Source organism: Sprattus sprattus, assembly GCF_963457725.1.
Source record: "Sprattus sprattus genome assembly, chromosome: 19".
Taxonomy (NCBI): Eukaryota; Metazoa; Chordata; class Actinopteri; order Clupeiformes; family Clupeidae; genus Sprattus; species Sprattus sprattus.
Genome location: NC_137917.1, coordinates 18,367,327 through 18,391,712, shown reverse-complemented (window position 1 = coordinate 18,391,712; position 24,386 = coordinate 18,367,327). Strand labels below are relative to the sequence as shown.

General features: G+C 43.5%; 4 protein-coding genes across 4 annotated transcripts; all 4 read right to left on the bottom strand.

Annotated features, from left to right (window-relative positions):
* Window positions 1–588: 588 nt before the first annotated feature.
* leng1 (leukocyte receptor cluster (LRC) member 1) lies at window positions 589–3,307 on the bottom strand. Its single transcript, XM_080857554.1, has 4 exons — window positions 2,731–3,307; window positions 2,231–2,416; window positions 1,648–1,982; window positions 589–1,218 (listed from the first exon to the last, which is right to left on the bottom strand). Exons 1-4 carry the CDS (start codon window positions 2,860–2,862, stop codon window positions 996–998), a joined length of 876 nt encoding a protein of 291 aa, XP_080713680.1. The 5' UTR covers window positions 2,863–3,307; the 3' UTR covers window positions 589–995.
* A 541-nt stretch (window positions 3,308–3,848) lies between these two features.
* tmc4 (transmembrane channel-like 4) lies at window positions 3,849–10,995 on the bottom strand (the record flags this gene model as incomplete). The annotated part of the gene is made up of 16 exons (XM_080858319.1): window positions 3,849–3,962; window positions 4,095–4,173; window positions 4,461–4,616; window positions 4,868–4,998; window positions 5,196–5,379; window positions 5,818–5,915; window positions 6,196–6,316; window positions 6,912–7,072; window positions 7,214–7,372; window positions 7,473–7,620; window positions 7,724–7,869; window positions 8,295–8,380; window positions 9,001–9,174; window positions 9,467–9,603; window positions 10,356–10,542; window positions 10,953–10,995. 16 exons carry the CDS (start codon window positions 10,993–10,995, stop codon window positions 3,849–3,851), a joined length of 2,124 nt encoding a protein of 707 aa, XP_080714445.1.
* Window positions 10,996–14,024: 3,029 nt separating this feature from the next.
* Window positions 14,025–21,333, bottom strand: mboat7 (membrane bound O-acyltransferase domain containing 7; the record flags this gene model as incomplete). Its single annotated transcript, XM_080858042.1, has 9 exons — window positions 21,234–21,333; window positions 20,271–20,377; window positions 19,990–20,119; window positions 19,039–19,165; window positions 17,983–18,139; window positions 17,097–17,292; window positions 16,560–16,712; window positions 15,811–15,987; window positions 14,025–14,502 (listed from the first exon to the last, which is right to left on the bottom strand). The coding sequence occupies exons 2-9, from the start codon at window positions 20,344–20,346 to the stop codon at window positions 14,025–14,027; spliced, it is 1,494 nt and encodes a 497-aa protein (XP_080714168.1). The 5' UTR covers window positions 20,347–20,377; window positions 21,234–21,333.
* Window positions 21,334–21,897: 564 nt separating this feature from the next.
* rps9 (ribosomal protein S9) lies at window positions 21,898–24,257 on the bottom strand. Its single transcript, XM_080857591.1, has 5 exons — window positions 24,233–24,257; window positions 23,402–23,514; window positions 23,201–23,323; window positions 22,730–22,916; window positions 21,898–22,160 (listed from the first exon to the last, which is right to left on the bottom strand). The coding sequence occupies exons 2-5, from the start codon at window positions 23,496–23,498 to the stop codon at window positions 21,983–21,985; spliced, it is 585 nt and encodes a 194-aa protein (XP_080713717.1). The 5' UTR covers window positions 23,499–23,514; window positions 24,233–24,257; the 3' UTR covers window positions 21,898–21,982.
* Between the last annotated feature and the right edge of the window lie 129 nt (window positions 24,258–24,386).

The window sequence follows — 24,386 nt, the reverse complement described above, 5'->3', positions numbered from 1 at the left end:
TCATGTCTGGCCCCAGAACGCGCCTGTTCTACTACATTGCTGTATCACTGTTGCGCGACATCCTCTCTTCACGGTCATGGAGACTAGGGAGTTATGTATCCCCCCCACATACACACACACACATTTTTATTAACAGTTTCGAGGAACTAATTGGCATAATGATTTGTGATGCATATGAACTGCATGCTAATATAATTGTTTGTTGGGTTAAGGTCTATGAATCGTAAGATACTCTGCTAACGGGATTAATGTTGCACTGAATTCTTATTTACAAAAGACCTAGAAGGTAGACCACGGTCCTCACGTTTCTTATAAATTACTAACAAATACTATAAGTGGTCGTGGTGATTCATACCTACACAGACCCAATTGTGATATGACCATAGATGTAAACATATTACATCATTACCAGTGATTACATGATGTGCCTCAGTTAATCCAGCCAAAAAATTATAACAAACGCCCAAATGTTATAAAGGCAATAAATACTCCAACTGAGCGTTCATAAGTGACATTGATATCAATAACGTGTGTGCATACTCCAACCATCACAGCCTTGGTTTATTTTTTTGGTTATATAGTAGCATTTTCATATTTTAGTTCCATTACTAAACTTGAAAAATAACACTCAATAACTGACAGCTGCAATTCAGAAATCCAGAGTCAAAAGTAAGCTTCCACAACTAAGCACAGTGCAACACTGAAAATGCAAAGGCCCAGTGTATGCAAAACAGTTTTGGAGAACTAAAAAAATGCATTTGTTACAGTGTTTGTATGTGTTTACCTCCCTGGGCTGTAAACATTTTTCCAGTAGTATACAGACTCTGTATTATATACACACACACACAATCAATCAAAAACAGAACAGAACATTTTATGTAAAATATCACCCACATGACAAAATATAGGGTTGACATACCCCCTTGACACCACACACATTCTCCATAAGGGAACACTCTTTTAGCCAGCTGCTTTCACCTCTCCTCACTTGTGTGTCATAACGGTGAATTGAAGTCATAATGATCCCTGTCTCTCCTCTGTCTCTTCCGGGCCAGCTCAGGGAAATACGCGCTGTTGTAGGGCCTCTCCCTCTCTCCCACCTCCCTCTCAGGCTCCTTCCCCTTCCCTCCGCCCTTGCTCTGGTCCAGCAGGGCTTTGGCTTTCCTCTTCTCCTCCGCCTCCCTCTGCAGTCGCTCCGCACGCAGCCTCTCCAACGTGCTGCTCCGGGACAGCGGGAAGTGAAAAAGTTACAGGGCAGAGTTTCACACGCTATGCAGCCCTCTCTGTTCATGCCTCATTTAACTGCTGCTTTTCAGTAATATTATAGCAGGTATGCGCAAATATACCCTGCTAAACCAGGTAAAAAAGGCCAGGGATGATGCAATGCGTTCAGGATAATAACACAACAGTACTGTTATTACCAGAGGTGAAACTGATACAACTACTGCTATTATTAAAGGTAATGCACATCATGATTTCATTTTATTTATATTTTATTTCATTCGCATGATTCTTAAGTCACAGGTACAGGACCTTGATCTTTAATTTATTCAGATTCCTGATATAATTCTGAGATTTTTTTTTATATTTCTTAAAAACATGAGGAAGGAAATCACACGAGGAACATTACATCCTGAACTCACTCACCTCTGACCTCCACTGCTCCCCTCTCCTCTGTCTCTCTTCTCTTTCCTTTGCCTCTTTTTTTCTTTATGCCCTTTTTTCGCCAGGGCTTTCTTCATGTCCCGCAAGGGGTCCAGCATGTCTTTCAGTTTCAGGTCTTTCTTTTCCTGCTCCTCCTTGGTGTAGGTCTTGCGTTTGCCTTTGTCCTTCTCTTTCTCTTTCTTGACTTTCTCCTCTTTCTCTTTCTCGTCCTCCCTTGCTTCTCGTTCACTCCGAGTCTTCAGGTACCAGGGAGTGGCTTCGGTACCTGGTGCCGGACCCAGAGACACCAGCAGGCCAATGGCTCGCTCTTGCTTCTCCTGAGAGTACGAGGGTGCAAGGACAGGGGTAGTTAGCAGTAAAACAGACATATCCAGGCTCTACAAAGGACTAGGGGGGGTTTAATAGAAAACAGAGGTAGTTTGATCCATGATCACACATACAGCTTATCTAACTAAATTAGTAGTTTCTGGTGGCTACTGTGTAATGAGTAGTTCAACACTTGGAAATAATAGTGCAGAACAGTTGACAAGTCATGAGAAATAGCATTGGCACTCAGATGGGTTACCTTCTCCTCGTTCTTTTCTTTGAGGTACTCCTCATTCCCCTTCTTCCCAGTGGCATCCTCCTGGGGGAACAGGTTCAGGAGCTCTGTGGCTGCGTTCCCTTCTCCTTCTACCTTGACTTCTTCACTCACCGCCCCGCTCTGCTCAAGGGCAGCTCGAGACTTGTTTCTCAAGTACTGTGTCCGTGCCTGACAGACATAGGGGAAGTTACTTTCATGACCTTAAAACATAATTATCAATGCAACTGGACACCATTAGTTTACCTATAGATGAGACCTGGGCTGCAATTTATGCACAAATATAATAATACATTTCACGTTCCATTGGCTGGGAAAAGTCGTTTGAACTGGGCAAGGGAACATTTTAAGTTATATCTTGTGAACTTACACCTATGAACCTCGTTGTAGTTAGGGAATCCTTTTGAATTAACTCACGACATTCAATACATGAAACGTTACACATGTACGGAAGGGAAATTGTATGTGTTGCTGAGGATACTTACCTCTTGCTCGGCGCGTTCTATGCGCTTTTGAACCTCACGTGCAGCCTCGGCCGCTTCTGCTTCATCACGACGGACCTTTGCAACATTGTCCTTGTTGCGCACATGCCAACTTTTCTTGGGTAAAATGTTCATTTTCAGCCAATTAAATATATAGTTAATACTAGAATTTAATCAGAGATCGAATTTAACCCTGCCGCCTCCACAACCTCCGCAATATCAAATCATAACCCCAAGTAACTGTTTACTAAAGTTTGTCAGGAAGAGAAAGGTTCGATCTTTTATTTAATAATGATTAAAGTGGTTCTGGATTCATGTGCTTCTGATCGCAGTGAGAAAAGGGACATTTTAAACACAAGTAGTGCTTCTCCAGTCGATTTGTGATTTAGCCTTAGAAAGCTAGCTTGCTATACTATAAACTTTGCCCTACCATTAAGCCATGACGCTACAGCGCAAAGGTATAAGATGCACAGTAAGAATCTCGCATGTTCACCCGCCGATTACATACAACGCCATAAACTATTTTTCACACAACATTTAACTAAAGTGTCTATCTCCCAAAAGCCTCAGGTTTGCCTTGGAACTAGCAAAACAGGAAGTTGATCGGCGTATGACCATGACGTCATTACGTACCAAAGGAACTTAAACAGTACATCACCACCAGAGGGAGCCCAGCTTGCTCAGAACGTGCTGTCATCAAAGGTTATTTTTTATCATTTAGAATTCTCTTGCAAATACTGTCCTTCATATACATTTGCATACATCATAAACCATATTATTGCTTATACACATACATTTCATACATAAAAGTATTTAAACAGACAGGTGAAGGTATTTAACACAATTCTTGAGATTGTTTTTATTGCACAGTTTATGCTACATTCAAGTACAGATCACAGTGTGTAAGCTATTGCAATCCCTTTGCCACTGTAGGAAGGTTCATATAGAAGGTTCTTGTCAACGCTTTCTTTCCACAGGGATTACACAGTGAAATTATTTCTGAAGTCATTTCCCCAAATTCACATGTTTGTCAGCTCTTGGGACTCGTATCCTTAAACATGGAAGCCCAGAGCACGAGGGCGCCGAAGTGCAGTTTAGCTGTGGCCGTCCTGCTGCTGCTCCTAGGGAGCTCCGCCGTGGCTAAGGCCCATGGGATCCCTGTCATGCTTTGGTATACCGAGCTTCTGAGTGAGCTCCTCGATCTGCCTGACCAGGAACTGCTTGTCACGCCCCTCCTGTGAATCACACACATGCAATGGTTTGAGTGACATCATAAAGTCTGTCATATCAATGCCATAATCTGTTCTGTCATTGAAGAGTGCATTTCAGCGATGTGAGGAGTGTGTTCTCTCTGATTGGTCACGTACCAGTTGTAGCTGTGTTCGGAGAAGAGCCACGCTCTTGCCATAGACAGATGCCACCGCTGCCACATAACACAGCAACACACTGAAGAAGGACACAACAGCCACGTCACATTCATGCTTATTTAACATGTAGGTGAGATTACAGCCAGCTTAATTTACCGGTACAGTAATAATGAACACAACACAGATGAGATGACTACGATTCCTGTCTACAATAATTATGAACACAAAAAAACTTTCATTTCAAAATGAATCTATTAATATAATCTATAAACTGCTAACTCAATATATGCTGACATGAAATATAAATGACATGAAGTAGCCTACGTGGACCCTTTGTGGATGTTGTAAAGTGCCTTATTGACCCACCAGGAGAAGATGAACAGGGGGATGGAGAAGGCCTGGGAGCCAACGTAGTGCAGGAACTCCTTAGTCGTGTTGGACAAGCCTTGGAATGAGTTAGGAATGGTGCTCCACATGGTTGAGGAAAACCGGAAAGGACCGCAGCCATAGGATGGGTGAAGTCTGCCATTTACAGAAGTCAAGAGGTAATGCGCGACATTGCAACACTAGCACAATATACCAATAATTACATTAATTACAGTAATAATAACATTCAAATCATACTTGCATTACTAAATTATTGCCACTGCTCTAGCAGTAAGGATAATTGTCGTCGATAAAGAGATAAGAAGGACTACATGAGTCAACATCGGTGAGTTATCAAGACCGGTGGGATGTCAGTGAAATAAACTGCCATACTGTCAGGCACTCACTCAGCCATACTGTAGATCAGAACAGTGGTGGCCAAGATCCACCCAAACATCAGAACCAGGAAGAAGACGATGTTGGAGCTGGTGGAGCGAAAGGTCTTCACCGCTGGGCAGCAGTTTTGGAACAGGGTGGTCTATGAGGGGAAGATGACAGAAGCTGAGTTTGAGGTCAAATAGGTACGAGAGGCATAATATACAGAAGGATAAAAAGAAAGAAAAACAACCAACAAACAAACAGGCCATGAACACAAAATAGAGGAGAAAAAGCAAATGGAGAAGAAGGGGAAAATGTCCAAACAAGGGATGGACAGTTACTGTAGCACAGGCTGACCTTTTTGCAGTAGAAGATGATGATGAGCTTGATGGTGTTGACCAAAGGCAAGAGGGGGCAGAAGAGAGTTCCTGTCCACACCACCGTCTGGGCATATACCAGACCCAGGACATTGGGGGGCACCAGGAACTCCTGACGGCCCACCCACTTGATCAGTTTCCAGGAGCAGTTGTCTACCACCATCCTGCGGGACCAATCACATGGCACAGATCATATAGAGTCATCCTGCAGGACCAATCACATGGCACAGATCATATGGAGTCTCACATAGACCAATCACATGGCACAGATCATATGGAGTCTCACATAGACCAATCACATGGCACAGATCATATGGAGTCTCACAGAGCTTTACCAATCACATGGCACAGATCATATAGAGTCTCAGAGAGCTTGATGGTCAGACTCTGAGATTAAAGCTAAATTAGGCTGTATGACAAAACAGATATAGATGCACAGCCAGCCATGCAAAAAGATGTACAAGAATAGAATACGTACCATCACAAACAGACACACACACAGACACACACAGACACACACAGACACACACAGACACACACACACACACACACACACACACACACACTGACATTAACGTATGAGATTAGTAAATTTGACTGACCGTCGAGGGAACTCTACCAGAATCAGCACTGCAATGGTTGTCAGGAAGTCAAATAGCGCCAGCCTATACATTTCCTGTCCCACACGAGTCTCCCAACACTGTTTGTGTGTGTGTGAGAGGGAGAGACAGACAGAGTGAGTGTGTGTGTGTGTGTGTGTGTGTGTGTGTGTGTGTGTGTGTGTGCAAGAGAGAGAGAGTGCAATAGAGAGAGTGAGTTTGTATGCATGTAAGTGCACTTGGGTGAGTGTGTGAGAGGGAATACATTTATTTGTATAAATTAATTTGAAATGTTGCCAGTCTATCAGTGATGTAAATATGACTGTGAGTCTAGGCTGATAGGCTGATGCCATTCACTGTTATGTTTTTGATGTAGTATACCTGATATTGGCCGTAGTTGTATCCACAGGGAATGCATTCATCTGGCTTTGAGTTACAGGTGATGTTCAGCCATAGAGTGGCCAACAACACGCCCAAGCTGACCAGCCGCAGGAACACTGCTCTGTTTGGCAGAATAAGACAAGATAAACTGTGGACATGACAGCGACATAAAATAAGGTGGTATAATCAATGGAAGCAATTCAATCCAATCTACTCAAAGCTGTTTATCGCCGCAGCTGATTAATAGGCAGGAGAAACAGTTCAGGAAAAGTACAGCAGCTCAATTACACACTGCAATTCTAAGAGCTCAAGAAAACCATCCCACCAGATAAAGATTAAGATCGATGTCCTGTGCAGACACAGAAGCCTGCCATCTTTGTCTTTTCATTATTGGCATTCTGAAGTTGATCAAAAACAAATATCTTCAAATTTGAAAGCCAGGGTGACTGAAACAGAGATGGCTTAAGAAATGGCCAGGGAAGTGATAATTCTCTTGCTCTGTCTCACCTATGTAGTTCTGTGAGTGCAGTTTTGTAACTCTATTCTTTTCTATTCTTCTGCTATATTTGATTCTTTTCAGCTTCATTCCCCAGATTCCTATTCCTCTGCTCAGACAGGCTACCTGAGCAGGGCCAGGATGATGGTGGTGCTAGGGCGGTGTTTCTCTACCTGAGCAGGGCCAGGATGATGGTGGTGCTAGGGCTGTGTTTTTCTACCTGAGCAGAGCCAGGATGATGGTTGTGCTAGGGCTGTGTTTCTCAAGTAGTGCGATCTGGTCACACAGGAAGGGCACAACGAAGTTGCTAGCTGTGATGACAATGGAGGGCAGGTACTCTAGCAGAAGGTCCAGAATCCCATTTTGCGTTTTAACCGTCTCCTGAAAGGGGAAGGAATTCAGTGAAACACCAACAACCAATCCCACCAGCCTCTCTATGAAAGGGGAGAAGTTTCAACAGAACACCAATGACTAATTCCAACACCAACAGACATAGAGAACGAGAGTTTGAAGCCTGATGACCTGGCTGTAACGTGTTGCCATAGTAATGCCAAAAAAGGCTCCTATGATGAGTCCAATGACGACAAGGTTCAGGAAGGCACGCAGTGTGTACAAGCCCACTGTCTGGAGAAGAGTCTGGGACTGAGCCTTCAGTTTAATCCTTTCCTCCTCCAGATCCACCTAGTGGTGAGAAAGGACATAGAGCATTTGATAGGGTGATAGAGTGAGATATAATGTCCTGCTTGAGTCACCGTATCTCCTGTTGCAGTTGTGCACGAACCTGCAGCTGGTAGCGAATATTGTTCTTCTTCAGCTTGGTGGCATGGTCTCCTTGGAGACCATAATCCCATCCAGTAAACACCATCATACTGTAACTTCTAGCAGCGCCTCCACCTGTTGTCACGGCAACTCGTGCCACACCTCCCATCCTGACAATCAATCAAGATAAACTCTGACAATAATGGCACTATCCCCAAACGTGATTTATTGTTTTACTACTGTGTTTTCTACTCACTTTGCCGAAGAACTTACCTCACAATGATACAAATGAGACAGAATATGAAGTAGAAGGAGACCGTCAGCATATATGCCAAAGGGATATTATAGGAGGAGCCATTGGCTACTACCAATGTGTTGTTGTAGTACCCGTAGAACATGTAGGAGTACTCCATAAATCCCTGTAATGAGAATCTAGTGAGGGTTGTGTATGTGTGCGTCATTGGCGTCTAAATGTATTGACAGGTTTCTTTGTTGATGTCAAAAATCTAAATTACTGTAAAACTGTCAAACACATTCCGCCAAGGCCCTGAAAAAGGGGAGTAGTTGTAAACAAATACAAATGCCTGAATATATAAACAATATACTGAAACACTGCCTTTGAACAGTAACCTCTTATTCTATTACTGTCTGTTTACAAGATTGTTACAGCACTATATGAATGGCCACAACAACAGCTTGATTTGCCACTGAGCTATAACCTCACAGCAGAAAATGATTGTTATTGAAATGATCAATTGCAGAGAGCCAGTTTCAGGTCCAATATTATGTTTAGAATGATATCACTGGGTTGTATATAAGCTTAAAGAAATGAAGAGATGCCTACTGTTCCTGACAGTAGATCCAGGAAGTATGTGTAGAACACTGTCAGTGCCCCTGGGTTGGGATCATAGACCATGCACTCCCCCTTTCCTGATAACAAAACAGAAAATTGTCAGCATGGCACAACTCCATAACTCCATGCCAAGTACCAACAGAGGCACTTCAATTACGTTCAAACACTCTATTCTGCTGGACTCCATATATAATGAAATAGTTAGTATAAATAGTTCTTTATCGCTGTTAGGACAAAAGGAAACAGCAATTACCAATACAGTAATTATAGTTCAACCGAACCAGACAGAGTTGCTAGGAAACCAGTAAAGTAGAACACATAATATTCTGAGCTGTCAGTACATTTATTCTGGTATTTTCAGTGTTTTAGTAGGGGACAGTTGCGACTAGACAAATTAGGCTGCAGAGGACAAATAAAACATAACATAATTTACGATCACTTAACTACGTATGAAACAAGAGGTTTGCATACTTGTACTATTGCATTGCAAGCTTGCTCTTGTGTGTGCCATGTGTATTAGTTGTCTGGGCACACCTTTAATACTGCAAAAACATGCACATTTTTCATGCTGAATTGAGTTCAGCCTATTGGTACGGCCCTCCACAACAGTCCCACTATCATATGTGGCCCCTTGGGGAAATTAATTGCCCACCCCTCTGTTAGACTCTCAGTGAATGTAAAATGAATCCTGAACCACCTGTGATGTTGGTACCACTGGGCAACTCTGGCACGCTGCTGTTGATGTCCAGCGAGTGGAAGACGATGCCGGGGATGAGGACGAACCCCGCTATCAGCAGGAAGGACAGGAAGTTCAGGACGACCAGGAACCGCAGGAACACAAAGTAGGACTGGACACCCCCACCAAAGTGTCCTAAGAGGAGAGAGAGGAGGACGAAGAAGGAGGTAAGGAAATGGAGAGAGGCAGGCGGGCAAACAGAGAAAGAGAGAGGGAAAGAGAGAGAGGGGAAGAGAGAGGGAAAGAGAGAGGGAAAGAGAGAGGGAGAGAGAGAGGGAAAGAAAGAGAGAGAGAGAGGGAAAGAGAGCGCCTGCTGTCTCAGTAACATGCAGTGACAGGTGAGACCTTCTCTTTGTGGCATCGCATTGGGGATCTGAGAGTGTGGTGACAGTGTCCTACTCTCTCTCTCTCCCTCTGTATCTCTCACCCCCTATCTGTTGAATGGCTTTCCTCCAGAGAGTGACCAATGCCAGAGCGCTTTTGGCCTCTGCAGAGAAGCGCTTCAGGGCTCTGGACTGCCTCATCCTCCTGGAGGCCACAGGAATACGCATCTGCTGCACCTGCCTGAGGTCACGAGAGGGAGGAAGAGAGAGGATAGAGAGAGGGGGAGAGAATTCAAAGAGACAGAGAGAATACAAAGGAATGACAGAAAAAGTAGAAATGCTTTGATGTTATGGTAATATGGAAACCTGTACTTGATGAGACATCACCTGTGGGCCATTGTCCTGTTTCAGACTAAAATGGAGATTCACTGACTGGTTAGCTGATGGTTAAAAACATCCAGGAATTATCTGGCAAGGAGGCTGACCTGCTATTGTGTCTGGTCCTTGTAGGCTACTCTTCCAGGCTAACTTTGTGTTAGGTTATAGACATCAAACATAAAAACCTGACTTAATTCATCTAAGCCTTAACAAATACTTATTAAAAAAACTTTTCTAATACGAGTTTGATGTTTGATGAAGTAGAAGCACGGCACTTTCCTTTTGATGTTTTCTCTTTGATGTGCTGTTTGCTTAAATTGTACCTCAACTCCCTTTAGAGAGTCTTCCAAATGAGCAGACGGAATATAAATGTGAAAACCAGGATCAACAGAGTCTGAATATGGAGCAGACATACCCTATGGTCATTTTGTCAAATAGAAAAAGTCAAGGGGGGTGCTCTTCCTCGCCTCGTGATTAAACAGTGACTTATTGTCATTAATCCAAAAGGAGTAATATAACTCATTCTGTCTATGCCATGACATCCCCCCTCAGCTCAAGCCCTAGGAGTTACCTGACTGCCATGACACCCCCCATAGCTCAAGCCCTTGGAGATACCTGACTGCCTTCCTCAGGCCGAAGGGCATGGGCAGCTCCCTCACGTTCTGGGGCTCTTCTTCATCCCCATCTTCTCCACCCTCAGGAGAGCTGCCCCAATCGAAGTGAGGGGGAGCATTTTGATTGGACACGCGGGATGAAAGTCTCCGTAACCGTAGAGACTGCCCAGCGCTGTAGTAACCTTGCCCTACAAGAGAACACATTAGTTCAGCTCGTTTCACTCAGAAGACACAACATGTTTTCCTATACAGGTGCAGGGTTTTCCAGTATGAGAGTCGCCTTCACCAGAGGCTCTTTGAGTTTACATTTCAAGCCACAAAATGGATCTAATACATCTTCGCCAGATCAATTCCAGTCAGCTTCTATCTATCAAGGCTGTAATTCAGTTTGCCTCTCCAGGTTAACATGCTCCAAATAGACCAACTATCCTCAAGGCATATACACATAGCCTATATATAGTGTATGCCACAGAATGATGTCATTAAAGGCATGTTACGGAGTTATAGACACATATGAACACTACATTTTTAAAACCATGGACTCCTATACTAAGACCAGGAACAGAGACTACCTGTACACCGGGCACTCCTCACTCACCTGCTGTGGCAGTATCTGTACGGTTTAATCCAGTCAGCTCCATAGTCTGTAGATAATAAGACTCCCGCAAACCAATATTCCCAGTGTACAAAACACAGGTAAATGTATTACCACATGACTGAATTTGTCCTTTTTAAGTCCGACAGACCATAAGTAAAACCTTCAGTCTTCTCACCCAGCAACCACTTCCCTATGGACTTTGTGCTTCATGCAAACAATCTTTTCCCAGGCAGCCAACTTCCTTGAGTGATTAACCCATTCAACATCAGCCAAAGCTCGAGTTTCCAAACAATGCATTCAGCTATACTGTTTCAGGGGGAGGTGCCTACAAAACTTTGACCATTATGACTTACAGAAAAAAAAAACACGTTTTAAAAAAAGAACTTGCTTTCTGACAAGTTAATTTGAGGTTTGGAAGCAGGTGGCATTTCCCCTTCTGCCATCCCTTCCCTGTTCCCTTTGATAAGGGCATCAGCTGAAGATGTAAAGATGACCTAAACCACAGTCTCTGACACCAAGCAAAGAATGCAAAGATGAACTTTATTGGTAACACTGTAAAACTGTTATAAGGCAGGGGATGTTACAATCGTCATAGCAACAAAGTCATGAACCACCAATGGAAATGGTCACAGGGATGAATCAGGAAAGAGATAACAGTACATGCAAGGGCATCCCAACAATACATAAAAGAACATGTTTTAAATTTAGACTGTTTTTAAAATTAGGGCTTCTGAGTTTCAGTTAAACAATAAGTCATCACACAAATACTGTTTCTACAGGAATCTAATGGATTTAGTACAGGAGGCGGGGGGGGGGGGGGGGGGGGGGTTAGATGATGTCAGGTTATGGATGAACAAACTTGTCCTCACAGAACCATAAACAACAACCAGTCATGGACAACTGAAATATGATCAGTGTTGATTAATCAATCACAATCATGATGTTACAACAGTCCAGAGAGCAGCTAGAATGGATCGGGTTGAGATGTGGCTGGGATCTGGCGAACCCGTTACCATTTGGGTGCAGTCCGCATGGAATGTGCACACGAGAAAAGTAATTAGGGTCACAGTTACCTAATTAATATTAGGTATAACATTAGGTATTAGGTATAATATTACATTACAGTACGTCACGATGTTCAGGCTTCGGTGTGGAGACAAACCGTGTCAGAGCCGTGGTAAAGTGCCCACTGCTCCAAAACACACACGGTCCAAGTACATGATATGGCAGTAATGAACTACAAGAGAAGAAGAAAGATGCACCACTGTGCACACAGGCATGCACACACACTGGTACCTTTCACACATAGCACACACACACACGGTGAGAAAATAAATCAAATGTGAACACGTGTAACGTTTGGTAACATACTGGTAAAAGAAACTCAAAGCTAAAGTCTTTACTAGTACTGGCCAATGTATACGGACATAAACAATTGCTTATATCTAATTTCTGAATTCAAATTCTTGATCAAAATTGGAAAAAGGGGAAACACTGGAAATAAATTCACCTCAGACCTTAACATCCATGTTTGAACATAAGTAGTCAGGAGAGCAGATATCCCACCAGCAGGCACTCATTTTTACCCAAATAAACATTCAGTTCTCAGCCAACATTAAGATTACATGTTAAGAAGTTGCCTGTCTGTCTTGGTCTGCACAGTATTGCAAAATCTGAAACGAGAATGACGTTTAACAGCCTGGTGTGATGGAGCACTGTGGACACTTAAGACAACGGTATCAGTGATGATTCACAGTGAAGGACAAATCAAATAAATAAAAATAAAGGAGAAAAACACACACCAGTCCGGCGAAACAACCGTAGCCGTCAAGAGTAAACTCAAAGCTCAGAGACTTCCCAAGTCTAATATACGAGGAATGGTGATACACAAGGTGCTCACGGCCATGGAAAAAGAAGAAGGTACGCTCAAAGCACTCCAAAAAATATAAAAATAAATAAATCAAAGACATGAAGAATCCTGACTTTGCGGGCGAGATCAGATTCATAACTTTCTATCCCACTAAACATGACCGGATCTAGGCCAGGACCGGGCCGAGACCGGGCCTCACTCTAGACTGGGTCCAAAGACTGGACAGACACAGCTGCTGTCTAGGAAAGAAAGGAAAGTGGGATATTCCAGTCACTGCTCCGTGAGCTGTTACTCTATTAAACCTTAAAACTAAACACAGGTTATACTTTTCAGCAAAGGAAGTATGCACACAGAAGAAGGACCTATTTAATGTGGGGTCCAAACAAAGAATGCATGCGCTGGAATGTATGGCCTGCTTATGTCTGCGTGTACATACACCGTACATATCCTGACAGACAGAGGTGCACAAATGAGAGGGCATGTTTGCAACCAGAAGCAGAAACTTCAGGCTGCTTTCTTTGAAGCCTCTTTTGCCCCAAAGGTTTGATTTCAGTGTTGAATGGTATCTTAGATAACCGTACCTTATGATAATAATAATATTTTACAGGCATCATCACGTAATTTACTCAAATGATTTAGTTAAGCTTTTGAAAAAATACAGGTCTGTAATACACAAAATTATTTTCTTTACAAGGGGTATTTAAGCCAAGGTATCTTACATTTGTGGGGCATAAGCTCAGTCTGCCCTACTGTATATAACTATACATATACATAGCTACAAGCACACATCCACACACACACACACACACACACATGTGTTTTGGAAGAGATGAAAATATGACCAGGTAGGTATAATTGCTTGTCTTACTTGCCTATATTAATTAATTTGTGCAATAATGACATTAAAGTTGCATTACAGTTGCCCTCACATGATCATATGCACTGGCCGCGCCCATGGTAAGAATGACATTCGTGTGGGACCTCACATTCCTCAGTCCTCTCCCCTGCTTCACACACACGCACACACACACACTGTAACCTGATACCTTTGCTCACGAACGGCATGGCTAAACGCACAACAGAGTTCAAACAGCATGTTGACAGTGCTGAGACCTGCAGGTCTAATTCTAAGAGTAAACATCCTTTCCCCACCACCACGTGCCACTCCCTGATAGTCACCTCCACCACTCACACATCGAGCATCACTCTATCTTTTCCCTAACAACTTCCTGCTCCTCCCTCCTCCCCTCCTCCTCTGCCTTCTCTCCCTCGCTCTTCCTCTCCTCCTCTACCTTCTCTCCCTCGCTCTTCCTCTCCTCCTCTGCCTTCTCTCCCTCGCTCGCTCCCTTCCTCTCCCTCCGGCCTCCCTTGAACAGCCGCCCGTACAGGATGCAGGCGACGGCGATGAGGTGCATGCTGAAGTAGATGGAGCTCCAGTAGCTGACGGTGTCGCCGGCCTTGAGCAGCACGAAGCCCATGCACATGTAGTCGTAGGCGCGCATCTTCAGGAACCAGTGGACCCAGTCGAAGACGCTCTGGCCGCGCGGGCCCAGACGGGACCGGACAGAGGCCTCCATGGACGTCTCGGCGGCGATGCACAGGGGGATGGTGAGGAAGGAGAGGTAGTAACCCGCGTGGAGGCCGTGCCAGTAGGCACTGATGAGCATGGTCCAGCCAGCCCTGAAGACGGGAGGCACAGAGGAGGAGAGGGGGAAAAAGAGAGAGGGGGAGAAGGGGAGATAGAGAGGGAGAGAGAGGGGGAGAGGGAGAGAGAGGGGAGAGGGAGAGAAAGAGAGAGAATGAGGGGAGAGGGGGAGAGAGAGAGAATGAGGGGAGAGGGGGAGAGAGAGAGGGAGAGAGAGGGGGAGAGGGAGAGAGAGATAGGGAGATAGAGAGAGGGAGAGGGGAAGTCATTTAAAAAACCATCTGTTTATAACAGGGGTGCCCAATACGTCGATCGCGATCGACTGGTCGATCGCAGGGCCAATGAGAGTAGCTCACAGAACTCAGCAAAAAAAAAAAAAACGAAAATTAAAAAAAAAAAAAAAAAGATTTTTTTTTTTTTTAAACGATTTTTTTTTAAACGGAAAAAAAAAATCGCGTTTTCAGAAAAGCAATTCATCCTATCATATAATGATATTATAATGTGCCCGCTGATTGACGTGTAGACAGGCCAGTTTGCTGTTTGCTAAAAAGTTTGTTACACCATTACCATAACAACCATAATGTATCTACCCGTCCCGATCTCATAGCCTACTACAGACAAGCCCAATTGCTTTCCTTTTACCGCTGCATTTTCGTTTTCGCTGTAGCTCGATTCTATGTGTAGTAGCCTACAAAAAAAGTTTCAGTTTGAACAGTGAGTTCTAGTATGAGAGTGTGTACTGTGGGCCAAATGCCACTATCTATGTATGTATGTTAAAAGAAAATCCTAGTGTTAAAAAAAGTTACATTTCAATGTGTGGATTTTTTTTATTATAAATGTAGGCTACTAAATTGTATGGGCAATGTAATGACACTGTGTATGAAATCACATGCTGATTAGTAGCCTCTATTGTGGATGTTACTGTTACTTCCAGGGTTGGTATGGAAATTAAACTCAATCTTAAATTAATTCAACTTGTCATTTAAGTGTGAAACCTAAGTGAAATAGCCCGTATGACACTGTCTGTTCGTTTTGGTATTGTACATTTTAAAAAGACACATAATGTGCGTAGTTAGTAGATCATTCTGACCCAGACACTTAAAAGGTAGATCACCATTCAGAAAAGTGTGGGCACCCCTGGTTTATAAGGTTGTTTAAGTCTTACTGACAGCTGATGGCTTAAACAGTTACTGTAATAGTAAATGCTTTCTTGTATGAGTGTCTTACCTGTATGTTGGTGTATGTCTCCTGTGTGTGTGTGTGTGTGTGTGTGTATGTCTCCTGTGTGTGGTGTGTGTGTGTGTGTGTGTGTGTGTGTGTGTGTGTGCGCATGTGTCACTCACCTGAGCGCGTAGGCTTTGAAGGGGGCGTTGGGGTAGATGTAGTGGTGAAGCCACCACTGAACCGTCATGTTCCAGTAGCGCATGCCGTGCCTCACCTTCACACAGAAGTCTGTGTTGAAGCAGTCGATGTTCTGGATGGTTCTGAAGTCATACTGCACTGGGGTGTCAGGGTCAGAGCTGGACATAAACAGACACAAGGGGATATAAACACCAAGTTTACAAACAGGAGGAAGCAGCCAAATTATGGCATTTCAACCCCTGCACTCTAACAATGTCTGTCTGTCTGCACTGTTTTGAATGTATCGACCTTATCAACTAGGTGACAGTTTAGATGGACAAAAAGATAAGATCAGATGCTTGTTTATTCTACAACTGATGTCAGTTGTAGAATGTCAGGCTACTGACAGTAGTCAAAACATTATATAGCCCATACTGTATATAAGCCCAATAGCCTGTAGTTGGGTGGATAATCTGCGTAGATGGATTACATTATCACCAATCACCGTGATAAACTGGGAGCGATAGCTCAGGATGTAAGAACAGGACCAAATGGGGTGCACCTGAATGCAGAGTTCCAAACATGCAATTTCCTTCATTTTTAAAGGGATTTTAAACAGAATCACATGTTATGTAGTGAAAGGTCTTCTTAACTAAATACTTTAATTAGAGACACAGAAACACCCCTATAGGTTAACATAGGTCAGGATCGTACACAAACGGCCATACAATAGTCCCCTAGTGAGACCAACCTGAACTGAACGGTCGGTCCCCCTCCAGGTTTGGACAGTGCCCCCTCTGGGTAGCAGCCGAGTCCTGCGCTGATGCAGCCTGCCTCTGCTCCACACCAGGCAGAGTAGAACCGCATCCGGAACACAAAGAACACCGCAACCATGTACAAGAACCTGCAGAGACATGGACAACATTATTTACACCATAAATCTACATGTGTGAGTGTGTGCACGTTCTGTAAGTGTAGAATTAGAACAAGATAGACAACAGTGAAACATTATGACAAGAACACATTAGAGTCCCTTAACCTTTAATTATTATTACTAAAGCACTTTTCTAATGGTACCACAGCACCACACTGTGACTGCTAATATTTCGTGAGGGTAATCTTCAACATCGTCAACATAAAGCTTTGTGATAGGAATGTGAAAAAAATATTGCAAACATAAAAGCACAGTAGTTTCTATTCTGCACACTGTAAATAGGGTGTGTATAGAAATAACCCCCTACATGCCTACACACAGACACAGGGCTTCCTGTTTCATAACACAACTGACCTGAAAAAGAAGTTGTGCTCCAGAAACTCGTCCGTGCGGACGTAGGCCAGGGGGAAGACGGCGTTAACGGATAGGAAGAGCGCCGCATAGACGGGCACCATGCGCAGCCGGTGCAGGCAGGGCTCCAGCCCGGGCAGGGAGAGCGGACGGGGCTGCTGCAGCCAGTCTGTATACGTCTGGTACCGGAAGAACGGACCTGAGACACGGAAGAATGTATGGAGCGATAGAGAGAGGAGGAGGAGGAGGAGAGAAAAATATGGAAAGAGATGGCGGGGAAAGGAAGAGAAGCAAGTCGAGAGGATAGTGATGATTGAGAGGAGAGCACAAGAGAAGGGAGGGGCAGTGTGTTTGGGGGGGGGGGGGGTCAGAAACGCATCCGGCCACCCAGAGAAAGAAGAAGAGAAAGAGTTTGAGCATGATGGCAGGTAGTACAGGCATGAACATGATATAACATGAACCAGAGGGGTACAGCAGCACATGAACCAGAGCAAGATGGAGAAGAAGGTAGCAATTGGGAGAAGCGTAACACCATGCCAGACGGAAAAGGGTATGGTAAAAAAATACACACACACAGACAAACACACACACACAGAGCAACATAAAAAAACAGAGAGGGAAGAGAACTGGTTAAAAAAAACAACGTGAGACAACTCACATCACACATCACGTGCGACTAGATGCTGACAGGAAAAGAGACAGAAAGTGCACATGTTAAAAATAATTAAATGAAAAGGCAACATTAACATTAAACAGTAGTGCCTCAATCTTTACAGTGACAGTAAAAAGCACACAAGAACACAGGTGTCATAAACTGACAGCATAATAGTAGCTGTACAGTAATATGTAAATAAATATAAAAGACAAACACACACACACATAAACCTACCTGTCATTATACCCACATAGCAGTAGCTATAGGATATGACATCATAGAGGGAGGGCTCGTGGAGAAGCCCGCCCACCACAGGTGATTTGGAGAATGAGCTCACTTCCTTTTTCTTTTCCAAGTGAAAACACTTCACCTCATTGGCTAAACTAACCATCTGCGGAGAAGCCACAGCAAAATAAACATTACAAATGTGCTAACTGGCTAAACAATTGTATGTTCAGTCAAGGACACTTGATTTATGTGACATAGCGCACATCTGAAAAACATGACTGAACTGGAGTTAAGAACTGGAGCACCCTCTTCTTTGAAATGTGAATCTTTAGTCAGAATTTATTTTAACAGCTGAACTTAATTCTTGATCCAGTAATCCTTTACTGGTTCCTATGACCCTAACATATAATATATAGGATACTGAATATCACACAGAATATTAATTTATGTTTAAGATAAAAGTCTATCTATAAGATATAAACATTTTTTGTGTAAGAACTGTTCAGACTCTGTGACAGTGAGTCACATCAACATACTGCTTTCCAGTATAAAAAAATACACAAATTGAGAAATGATCCTGTTGTTGGAACAACTGTGCTATATAGTACGTGAATAATCCGTGCTTTTGAAAGAGAGATGTGAGGATTTCCGTGATACTGATCTCCCACCAAGAGTCGAACTTCCTGTTTTTTTTTATTTATTTTTTTTAAACATGCAAACCTATGTAATGCCACTATGGTAGGCCATTCTTAACCCTAGGGGTCCATTCACTCACTTAGCCTACATGTGTCATTGTCAGTGGATCGTGTTTTACATAATATGTTATCTTATATAACTTATATGTTTTTTTTTTATTTTGCAGATCAGGATTGGACTAAGACCAACCTTGTTCCTGTGTCATCAGATACCCAGTTAATGCCATCGTTGTTTCCCCAAGACATATATCTGTACAAATGATAACACTGCACACTTTGTTCTGACAACAACACAGACACACACACACACACACACACACACACACACACACACACACACACATACACACTCACACACTCCTCTAACCTTGAGAGTGAGTATAAGCTGAATGGCATTGGAGAAGGGTGTGGGCTGGGGAAGGCCGACCCAGGTGGCCAAACGGAAGAAGAGGAGGTAGAGGAAGGTCCAGCCCAGAGAGAAGGCGGGGGCACTCCTGCCAGGAAATAGGTACAAGACAAGATATTTTAATATTCATGCATGCTTTCAAAAAGGCTAATCAATCTGGACATTAAGTTCCACAATCCAGCTGAAAACAGCTTAATTTAAACACAGCAGTACAACTATACACAGCAATACACACCATACAACTATGGTTGAAGTGAGCATACCATGCAATCAATGTAATATCCATGCATGCTTTGGCCAGTAATCAAGATGGCCAATCAATTTGGACATTAAGTTCCACACATCAGCTAAAAACAGATAACTGATCTGAGAATGTTACACAGTGAGGCTGAGACTACATGAGCATACCAAGTAATAATTAAAGACCTGTTCAAAAGCAGTCACAGGCCTTCATATTCATGAGCTAAAGCCTGCCAAAGCAGTAGCCTACTTGGAGACCACCCTCTTGGTCTTTGTTCAGAAGTGAATAAGACCCAAATGCATCCAAAGCCAATGTCTGGAGGATGCGGGCAAGAGATAAGTAAGGGTGTTAGGCAGAGAGAGGAAATGTAAGTGTCTGAATCGTGAATCTACTGTAAGATCCAATTTTATCACAGAGTGTAATTGAGGTTAGAGCTTTCACGCCACAGAGGAGCACGCTAGCTCAGCCCACTGAACACTCACCCCTGGAGGGTTGCTAGAAATAAACTGTGAAAATCCTCAACAAACAATATGTTCCTGGTTAGAGATCTCCCTCCACACAGAAGTGGTTATGTAAGTGTGTGTGTGTGTGTGTGTGTGTGTGTGTGTGTGTGTGTGTGTGATGCAGTGTTATGTAAAACATGTTTGGGGATCATCTGCACTCATACCCACCTCCAGCCGAGCCTGATGATGGTCCATGTTCCCAAAACCGTAATCAGAGAATGTAGGGTGTGGATTCCACAGGTTGCTATAGTTATAGTCAGACCTAACAGCAATGCTGCCCCCTGCTTGACTGGAGGACCTGTCACACACACAAACACAAACTCTAGTACGTATATGCTGGACATTACACTGATGAAAGTATTCAACCCTCTTTCCTGTGGTTCAACCTTAGCTTTCATGGCACTCATCTAAGGACACAAACATTAATGCCGTGACATGCTGTCACTTACTAAGATAACGGAAAAGGAACCCAATAGGTATTGAAGCTGCAATGAATCCCAGGTAGACCAGCTCTTCTGGTGACATCTCTGTGTTTCATGCGAACACCACCAACACACTGTCAGGGAACACAAAGTGTACATAGCACCGACACCGTAAGCACATACAAACAATGGTATGGTTCTCTGCATGCAAACACGCCAACAAACACGTTGCATATCATTTCACTAACGTAACCAAATTTACAGCAAGCAATGAAGCCGAGGATTAGCAAAACAGCTGATCAAACAGTTTGATTAACTTCAATGTTTTCTGTGTAACAATTTTCCTCTGAAACTGACACATTTCATGTATGGACAACAAAACAACTTACAAGAAAATGACACCGATGACCATCAATGTGCATAAAATAACCAGAAGCTAAACCTAACGTCTTTTACACTACAGCGGTTGGCGTAAATCCGTCAAGAACTATGCTGCAGTTTCAGAGCTCAAATCTGCGCTTGCACCACGGTATCACAAGTTTCACCAAGTGCAGACTAATAGTTAAGCACTCTGAAGTAATCGGAGGCTGTGGCAGTGTAATGCAACGTCTTCAGCATTTCGCAAGATATTTCATAAACACTTCATCAACTATGCTTCCTTTCCGTAGGCTTACATGACTAGCCGTGTAATACAATTTGGCACATCAGTGAATCAGAACCAAAATCAAACAGGGCTTGTGGCCCAAAGCGATAGAAACGAGTTTTTGATGATTTGCATTTCTAAAGAAATATATATATATTCATTCAAAGCCCACCGGTCCCTCAGAAGGTGTGTCGACTCACCAACATACCAATAACGTTGGTGTAACTGGCTGTAGCTAGCAAACGTTAACGTTCATGAATATCGACAGACGCCTCCGAATTCACTTAGTTCAGTCTTCATATACACATACACCTTAACTAATGAAATATCTTGTTATTAATACTCACAATAAAAGCGCTTGTGCCAAATCAATTATAGCTGCTCTACCCGATTTTGTTTCTGAAAGCCTCCAGTGTATAGCCAGAGGTTGCTGGGCTCCACTTCCTCTTACCTCACCGCGTCAACATGTCACTCAAGTCATTGTCCCACCCTTCTCACAGCGTTTTATCGCGTCCAGCACGAGGTAGAACGATATTGAGTGTATTTAGTTCACAAAAAAACATGAATTTATCTCTACACATGTGGCTCACGCACAGAACTCCAAAAAGCTTATCGTGGGTAGTGAGTGTTTCATGTGAGCCAAGTAAAGCAAGACCTTTTATATTTCAGAGCAAATCAAATCTGTATTGTGATTAAGTGTCACCAAGAAAATCCCATGCTCACCCAGCTACATACTTTAAACCTATTCATGAGTGATATGTTCAGCCATCAATTTCAGCACACTTAATTTGCTATGAGTCACCCTAAGAGTTTGCCTCTATATTCTCACGGTCAATTTGACCCTTTTTTTTATAAACAGAAATCACCAGTGCGTCACTATCCATGTCAGAATAACTTGTCACCATTTTCTGATTGCTACACAGGCAAACACATGGATGATGTCCAAGAATAATCAGTAGGGAATAGCAATTTATCAGAAGTGTACTAGTGGACAAACCAAAAGGAGAGCACTTTGTTTTAACTTTTTTATTGAAAACTGTGGGGGGGTTTTGAAACACAGATGTTCAGCAGTTCAGTCCCCTCTTCCTCATCCAGCTTAGTCCTCCTCTTCATCATCAGCTCCTCCAGCTCCACCCTGGCCCTTCTTGGCGTTCTTTCGCTTCACACGGCCGGGACGTCCGCCGCCATATGGAGAGCGCAGGGAGAAGTCAATGTGCTTCTGGCTGTCCAGTCTTACCACAAAGGATGGGATGTTCACCACCTGCTTGCGCACACTGAAGGGAGAAACAGATGGGGAAAGGTGAGTAGGCACGTTTGCATTAATGCCTAGGTGACTAGTCTACACACACACCACCATGCAAGCTAAGAGTAAAATTACTGGTCTTGACAGGCCTCATTCACGAGGAATTCTTGACACCACGGTAAAGTCTGACAATTTTGTTAATATCATCGGCCTGCCAAGACCATTCTCCAATGCAAAACTATTCCAAGACATCTACTCACAGGTGAGAACCCATGAGATATCAAATTACCTTACCTGACAGCCCAAAAACCATGGTGGCATTACAGCCCCAAGTCTCGATCAGCAGCTTGGGTCTGGGCAGTGTTACTGACAAGGTATACGGCTTAATTGCCGAATTGACCTTGCGGAAATATTTAATTCCCAACCCATCAGGGTGCAAAGGTTGGACCACTACCGAAAAACAGGAAGGACAACCGCAATGAAGACCCAAGTCACAGAATCACTACTGTGAAATCTCAGAAGACTGACATTCCCCCTACGGCATACAGGCCAAACGTGCCCTGCCCGCAGTCCAAGCTCATCCCCACCCCCAGCACTTACCGGATGTGCCTCTGGCGGATCAGAACGCGGGCATGGTGGATGCTCTTGGCAAGCCCAAGCTTGAACACCTGGGTCTGCAGCCTCCTCTCCAAGAAGTCCTCAACCTTCAGGCCAAGGATGTAATCCAGCTTCATCTTGCCTTCATCCAGCACACCGATTCTCACCAGACGCCTGAGCAGGGCGTTTCCTATAATCAAAAACATGCACTATTGTAACAAAAGTGTATGACTAAAAAGAATAGTACTGTCATTATGTTTTTGGCAGGCCTCATTCACGAGGAATTCTTGACACCACGGTGAAGTCTGACCCATTTGTTAATATCATTGGCCTGCCAAGACGTTTTCAAATTAACTGTTAACAACCACGGTACAAAATGTCCCAGCCACAATGATAACTGGTGTACGATAAACCATGAAAATCTTCATACAAAGTCTTGAACTACAACTGGTTTGTCACACCGACGAGTTTTACCTTCAAAGAGACGCTTAGCATCCTTCTCATCCAGGGTGAGCAGCTCTCTGGCGGCTTTGCGGATCTTGGCAAGAGTAAACTTAACCCTCCACACTTCTCTCTTGTTCCTCAGTCCATACTCACCTGGGGGATTTAAACAAGTTAGTAAACGGAGACAAAAATGTAATAATTTCAAGTGTATGTCAATTGTGCAGTACATACCAATGAGTTTCAACTCCTGGTCGAGACGGGACTTCTCGAAGGGACGACGGGGGGTAACGTATGTCTTGCGACAAACCCAACTCCTGGCAACGGGCATGGTGGGTTACTTAAGCCTAGAAAACAGAATGTTTCACGTTCACAGAAGTGTCCAATTGGTCGGCAGAATTGAACGTTTGAATAAACTCGTTAAGTTAAAGGACATTGATACATGAACCAAGAGTTAAGTTACTGGTCTTGACAGGCCTCATTCACGAGGAATTCTTGACACCACGGTTAAGTCTGACCCATTTTGTTAATATCATCGGCCTGCCAAGAACCTTTCTTCAATGGAAAACCTTGCAGAAATCTGTCACATTAGCTGACTATTATTAGCATGGTAGGGTGGTTAAGCCACTGCTTGGCATGGAAAACCTGGTAGAAATTCGCCACATTAGCTTCAGTTAGCTGGCTAATATTAGCTTGGTAGCTAGGGTGGTTTAGCCACTGCTTGGCATCCATTACAACCAGGCAAATTACGGACTGTGCAGGTTACACACCAACGAAACATGCGTTATAGTGTATATAAAAGCCAACAGTTGCCACACGTTGTCATTCGCATGATTGATGCCGTATACTTGACTAGGCCGAGGATCAACCTCATGGCTACCGTTAACCATTATACCACGTTGGCTTTCACATACTAACGTTTAAATTAAATAAGTCATGCACAACAATACAAAAAAAGGAAATGCTTTAACTATTGAAGTATGTTTTTCGGAAATAGATATAGACTGTTGAGTCACATGTTTCGCTACACAAGGAAAGTTAAGCCAAGAATGTGTCCGCCATTACCTGTCTTCCTCAGGCTTGAACAGTAAAGAGACTGCATGGAGGGCTTCACCGCCTATATATAGGGGATATCAGGAAACTACATTTCCCACTATCCATTGCGACTTGGTCGTCGCGAACATGCGACCGCTTGATGGAAACATTACTGTCAGTACTA